We start from the raw sequence: 7,119 nt of genomic DNA, 5'->3' as shown, positions 1-7,119 counted from the left end.
GTTTTGCCCCAAGTAGAGTTGCTCAGACCGAACTAGTATCCGTCGTCAAAGGCATACATCCACTTGATATTCTGACATCAATCATATAGTTTACTGTAGTAGTATTTCTTTATGATAATTAGAGGCATAAGCCTCTCTTTTGACGAAGTTGTATTAGCTCAGTGGTTAGAACACCCACTACCTAAGATCGAGATCATGGATTCGAGTCACCATGAGAATAGGAGTGAAATCATTTGATCATCTTTTAATTAAAAAAAAAAAAAGGTAAAAAAAATAAAAATTAGAGGAGTTTGGAGATGCCATAAGTAAACTAAGGTCTATTGAAATCGTATGTTAAATTTTGTGAGGACAAGAGGTCCTGTTTTGTGGTTATAGATATATATTATTATGGAAATGTTAGATAACCTAGATATGCTGAATTTTCGATACATTTTCTCTTTAGATGGACCTTGGGGCCGGTCCTGTCACACTTGACTTAGCCTCGAGTAGACATGACCTCGAGCAAATATAACCTAGAGGTTACCTAGTTCTCTGAAATACATGCCTCAAGTAAAGAGTTGAGAGGGAGGTATAGCCATTTCTCTACGACCTACCTTTGACATTTCAAAGAGGATGAGATACAATCTTAGCTATTACATGTTTCTCCACAACAGTTGCCATAGCACATCAAGAACACTACTACACTAGTATACGATGAGACGACTGTGCCTGTCCAGACTTTAATAGAACAAAACACACTTCTCGCCTCCATTGGGGTGAGTGCGGGTCCACGCCTTGTACAAAGGCTAGGTCAGATGATGTTGCGAGTCGGAACGATAGATTTCATCAGCATAAGCCAAGGGAACATAAATTGCATTCGAAAGTGAACTATGCGTCCGGCCATAAAATAAATATGTCAATCCTCCTATGGCAAACCATACAGAGGCGCGGATCCATGTCGCAGCTCTAAGAGGTACATATGAAACACATAATTAGTAGTTAATATGATATCTCAAAATTCACAGCTGAGTTTTTCCCCTTGTGTCGCATATGCAGTCAGTTAGTTATGTATGCTAGGGAGGGAACTCACCCAAGATCAATAAGTAAGTAGGTATTTATGAGAATGCAAGCAGCAGGTAAGAATGGAACAAATGGGCAAGTGAAACCTGAGAAGCAGACAAAAAGTGTGAGTCAACAGCTTATGAAATACACCTCAGGCTTTTTTGCCTATTCATCAAAGAACAACCACATCAAATAATTCAAATATTAATTTATCAACTACACAAGACTTACTAATTCCATGCACTGCATTTTACCACTCCAAGAACAACTAAACATATATTGGATTTTTCAATTTTGAAACACAAAGAAGGTTACCAAAATTCGAAAATCTAAACTATATCAAATTTAATTAATTGTTTGCTTAAACTTTAGCCAATAAAGTCCACTCTCAATACTAGCAGAGAAATTAGAGAAGAAAAGTTCCAGAGATTCAAGACCTTAGATGGATCCATCAACACTGACAATACCATATCAATAATAAATCAACTCTACCTCCGGTGTGTCCAAAACTGTGCCTTGCAAAATCTTGACCTATACAGGACAGCACAATCAAGCAGCAAAGCAGGAAAATTCCACACAGCCCACACAATGTGAAACGAAGAGTGCTGGAACAAGCAACAAATTTTCAGAGTTTCCATACGTTAAACTAAATAACATGAAACTATAGATATATACGCCCAGTCTCATCCCCATTCATGTATGAGTTCCAAACTAAAAACATGCGTATCTATCTTGAATTCGCGGACACAGATAAATGTTAATGAATATTGGTCAAATCTATTGTGTGTTTATACTCATTGGATTCTGAAATTGAGAAAGTAGCCTGATTCTCTAAACTAGTAAGTGTAATATTGTCAATATAAACTATGTGCATAAAGATAGATTTTTGTTGCATGAACTACCGCATTGATAACCAACTTTCTCATGGATCACACTGAAACCAATGTCAAATCCAGATGATATTGGAAATCTGTAAGTAACATGACTTGCATAATCTTGGAGTTTTTATTTCTAACTGAAAACAATGTACACAGAAAAATAATAATGACAAAAAGGAACCGACATTGAGTTGGATGGGAATTTGTATCCATACTATTTCTTTTTGCAAACCATATTTCATTAAAGTAGGACTAAGTAGGAGACCAGAAGTTGTAGACAAATACTTCGGTTGTGAATGATGTATATTATGCTAAAACTAAGCTTTAACAATGTATATTAAGCATATGCAAGGAGGCAGATACAGATCTGAGATAAACATTGAGGTGTAGTCCCGCCCTACAACTTGCAAATTAATACGTAGGGAATTGGGAGATGAGGTTTTGAACCCAGTATCTACTGAAAGCAGAGGTCCGATGCCATTTTAGACAAAATTCCAAGTAGTCCCCAAAAATCTTAAACTGCTTGAGAATGGACCAACATTGTCTATCCAGCTTAGCTAGCAAAAGTTTCTTCTTCAAAAGTCAAACAAACTATGTAGAAAACTCTGGTAAAAAATCTGGCAATTCAAGCAATCAAATTACATGTAACATAAAAAAAATTCAAGAAGTCTAAGTAGCTAAATTGGAATGTGGAATCATTCCCACATAAAAATGATATTAACATAAATATCAACATCCGTAAAAGGCAAACCTGGAAAGACCTTTAGCTGAAGCTGCGAATGCAAGGATAAAAACCCCTATACAGAGACAGGTTATGGTCCAGGAAGCAATTTTTCGCCTTGTTTGTTCATTTAGATCAACTGTATGATTATTATCAGTCAAAAAAGGGGGATCATTGTCAAGAACACTGTGGATTAAAAACTGAGGAAAAAATTTGACATACTAAAGAAGAACGAATCATAAATGGATTTTCAAGAAGCAATAAATAGTTTGTCTCAAAATGAAAGCAATAACACTCAGGTCTTCTATTCAATCCCCACCCCTCCTGCCCAGCAAATGTAAAAAAAAACCCACCCTAACTGAGAATTTCAATTTAAAGTTGCATACTTGTTCAAAAATATCAGCATTAATAATGTAATTCTTCATGTCACAACAGTAAAGAATACTTATCAAAGCTGTAAATTAAAGCATGGGCCCTCATGCAACTGGCAGAAAATGAAAAATTTCCTATTTGACTGGATTGAGAAACCTTTAGTTTTTCAAATTGAGGCCATTTTCATTATAGACTGTAACATTCAGGGCCTAGAAGAATTCAGACTGTAACTTTCAATCATCCATGTTTGGTGAGAGTCATCCCCTTCTTGAACACAACATCATAAGTTTATGAAACTCAAGTGCAATACTTGTTTTTCCAGACTTCAAATCAAGTAAACTAGTATTACCTTGTGATATGCTTTTCTCAATCGGAGGACAACCGAGTAATGCCTCCCCAATTTCATGTAGATTGTGACTCTCATTCTCAGATGAGCCAGCAGAATTCTGAAGGTTTTTGCTGTCACTTTCTTGAATATTGCAACTTAATCGTGATGATACTGACTTAATAGCCTCTTGAAGTGATGATGAAAGGGGCACCTCATCTGGAGGAACATATCTAAGTATCAAGACTGAAACTGCTGCGGTAGTAAATGCAAAAAGGGTACCAACACTAACCTGTATGAACAATATATATAGTTATATAAGAATAAGACTACAACAGCAAGACAATAATAGAGATTTATCGCACTATAAAAGTTACTGTTACAAAAAGATATCTATTACATGCATTTATTGATAAAACTAGAAGAGCAAGAAAACGATAACAAGTCGTGTCACCAGACTGTATGCATTTGATGTCATAATTTATATAGAAAAGGTGATCATCTTCACCAACTCCAGTAAAAACTTTAAGTTTTAACTTACCATTGCAGCCAATTGTGAAACATCCATAAAGAATGCCAAAACTGCTGCAAAGATACCAGTTGCAACAGTGCTCTTCACAGGAACATGGGTGTTTTTATTAATGTCTGAAAAAAATGATGGCAACAATCCATCTCTGGCCATTGCCATCAGGATCCGTGGCTGGAAAATCAAACAAAGCGAGAGCTTTCCAATTAGTAGGTGGAACAGAAAATCTCATTCGATACAATGGGGAACAAATTTGTTTCTGACAGCCAAATACCCACTTGTGAACCAAAACAAATGAAATTCTATTGATAGTACAGCATATTTAAAGTTGCGGGCATAAGTTTATAGTAGATATTGAAGATGAAAACAAAGATATATTATCTTCCTCAGAGTATCTTTCTAATCAAGAAAAAAAAAAACCTGAAGATAAACTAGTACATAATATCCTGAAGAGTGAAGAGTTAAATATAGAGCACAATTGAACAACTGTTTCCACAATGGATTCACAATGTTAACTCATTACTTGTCACAAACAAAAAGAAATAGCATTCTGGTTTGCACAATTTCAATGCAATCAAAAATAAAGACCGGTAACTTAAGATCTATAATAACAGAGAATTGCAACAGAGGTTACCTTGTACAAGGATTAGTTAGAATACTATTCTATAAACTTCAGTACGGTTAAACATACCTCTAACTGAGAATAAATGACTTTCTTCACCAAAAAAAGTATAATTTGACTTCTAAAAATTATTCTTCAATACCCTATTCTGGCAACAGGTTCATAACCATGCTAAATCACAAACAGAAGATCCTACTTTCATACCTGGGCAAGAATCGAACCCAACAAACTTGCAGAGAGAGCAGTAACTGCTCCAGTTGTTATAATATACCTGCAATAATGAATCTTAATACAATAGTCATGTACAAAAGGTTCACAATGCTGGAGAATGGAGTAACAGCAAAAACAAGTTGAATCTTACACTGCCCATTGCACGCCATAGCCAGCAAATACTGAGGAGATGGGAGTGTCTGGATCCAAGGCATAGTATGGTACTAAACCGGTAATAACAACAGATAGAAGCATATACAAGATGCAACATATAAGCAATGATATTGCTATACCGAGGGGCAGATCCCGTTGAGGATTCTTCACCTGACATATAAAAAGAAAAAATAAATAAAATGTTTTAATTCATGAACCCAGCAATAGCAGAACTTTAGATTAGGAATTCATGGTTAACCCTTGGATTAGAAAATATGTAACAGAAACTATCAGCTACACAAAATTCTTACCTCCTCAGCTGTGCTGGTAACTGAATCGAAACCAATGTATGAAAAGAAGACCACAGCAGAGCCAGTAAACATCCCATTTATTCCAAAGGGAAAATACCTGAAAAATTAAATTTAAATGTGAGGTGGCCGAGTAGTCAGGGGGAAATTGTCATTAAAGACGGTGGAGTTAACCATTACCCGCTGGGAAGTTCATATCCAACCCATCCATTTTTGAAACCCAAATATCCACCGACTATCAAGATGAATAGCAAGACAGAAACATTTACTGATGTAACAATCATTTGTACCAATGAACTCTGAAAATTAGGGTTCTTTGCATTAGTAAGAAGAAAACAAAGAAGAGAAAAATCCATCTTCCAATTATATTGGTTTTTGGTAATAATTAATTGTATACGGAAACAGAAGTACCTCCTTGATTCCTGTACACAAGAGGAAAGTGACAATAAGAACTAATACTGCTGCAGATGGATCAACCACGACACCAATCACAGGGATGGTGTGACGGGCGAAAACAGCAGGCAATTTATCCAGACCTCCAAAAAACAAGGCCTGAATTAAAGAAAGAAACAGGCATAATTAATGAACTGGAAACTGCAGAAGATGAGAAAAGAAAAAGAGTAGGTAGGTACCAGATTTGGGGTAATGCCACGAGCAACAGCAGAAGCACCAATAGTGTATTCCAGAGCAAGAGCCCAACCAACGGACCAAGCAACACCTTCTCCGAGACAAATGTAGGAATAGTGATAAGCACTGCCAGCAGAGGGGCAGCGACAAGCAAGCTCTGCATAGCAAAAGGCAGAGAGTGCAGCAGCTATCCCAGCAATCAAGAATGAAATGCTAAGCGCAGGCCCAGCCTGCTCTCTTGCAACTGTTCCCACAAGCACATACACTCCAGCACCTATTGTAGCTCCAACTCCTGATTCATTCATTTTTTTCATTTTGTTTAAAAAAAAGAAGAAGAAATCAATCCATAAGTAAGCAGCCACTAGATTGAGAGATTTTTTACCAATGGCAATGAGGTCAGTGACACATAATTTCCTAGCCAATTCATGATGGCCCTCTCCCTGTCTTTTCACATGAACTGAATCAACTTGCTTCCGCCGAACCACGCTTCTAAACCCCCAAAAACACTTGTTTTGCATATCTCCCGCGAATCAAAATCAAACCCACTTCTTCTTCTTCTTCTGACTTCTTCTTTGGTTTTCAGACAAGGGATAAAACTGCGGAGACGGATAACAGACGTCATGTTCCTTGATAGGGGTAGATAAGTAACAGACCAGTTTTACTGTGATGACGCTTCGGGTAATGTGCATTTTCGGAGAGCCTAAAAAGAGAAACGTGAAACGAATGGGAGATATCAACAGCCACACCAGGGATATGGCAACTTCATTCTTCGCCTCATCTCCTCCTCAATCCAAATATAAATTATCGAGAATTCCGCATCCCTACCGCCATTGGATACAAGGCCTCCGTACTTGCCCATCTCTAATCAGAATTTAACTATAACCGCCAACACCCTATGGTGGGTGTCTACCAGTCTAAAAGTAGGTAGTATTTTTTATTTTTTTTAATAATATATTTTCTTGTTAATAAGTTGTTTAAATTTTGACTTTTTTTATCTATCCTTCTCTGAAAAATTAGAAAGATATTGATCTTGTACCCGTCGCGATGCACGTATTACTGTTGAAAAGAGGAGAACATAAAAGTTTTCTTCTCACTAACTTCCTCAATTTTATACTTTTTGTGTTTTTGTAAATTATCATAATAAGCATGTGCGATGCACGTGTTACTATTGAAAAAACAAGAACGTGAAGTTTTCTTCTCACCTATTTCCTCAATTTTATATTTTTTGTGTTTTTTGTAGATTACCATAATAACCCTTTGAGATTATTTCATTATGTTGAAGGAAACCCAACTTGTGTGTGTCTGGCCCAAACATGATTACTTCTTCTAATTGTAA

General features: G+C 36.5%; 1 protein-coding gene across 1 annotated transcript; it reads right to left on the bottom strand.

Annotated features, from left to right (window-relative positions):
- Positions 1 to 401: 401 nt before the first annotated feature.
- LOC112193061 (cationic amino acid transporter 4, vacuolar) lies at positions 402 to 6,628 on the bottom strand. Its single transcript, XM_024333084.2, is given in 14 exon segments — positions 402 to 945; positions 1,070 to 1,145; positions 1,534 to 1,646; positions 2,671 to 2,779; positions 3,362 to 3,629; positions 3,879 to 4,037; positions 4,690 to 4,756; positions 4,847 to 5,019; positions 5,160 to 5,256; positions 5,337 to 5,455; positions 5,568 to 5,708; positions 5,789 to 6,075; positions 6,166 to 6,276; positions 6,279 to 6,628. Coding segments are annotated over 14 exon segments (2,007 nt in total). The 5' UTR covers positions 6,406 to 6,628; the 3' UTR covers positions 402 to 785.
- Positions 6,629 to 7,119: the final 491 nt, after the last annotated feature.

This window comes from Rosa chinensis, chromosome 3, assembly GCF_002994745.2.
Source record: "Rosa chinensis cultivar Old Blush chromosome 3, RchiOBHm-V2, whole genome shotgun sequence".
Classification (NCBI taxonomy): Eukaryota; Viridiplantae; Streptophyta; class Magnoliopsida; order Rosales; family Rosaceae; genus Rosa; species Rosa chinensis.
The sequence above is the reverse complement of the archived record's forward strand: the minus strand, read 5'-3'. Positions and strand labels throughout refer to the sequence as shown.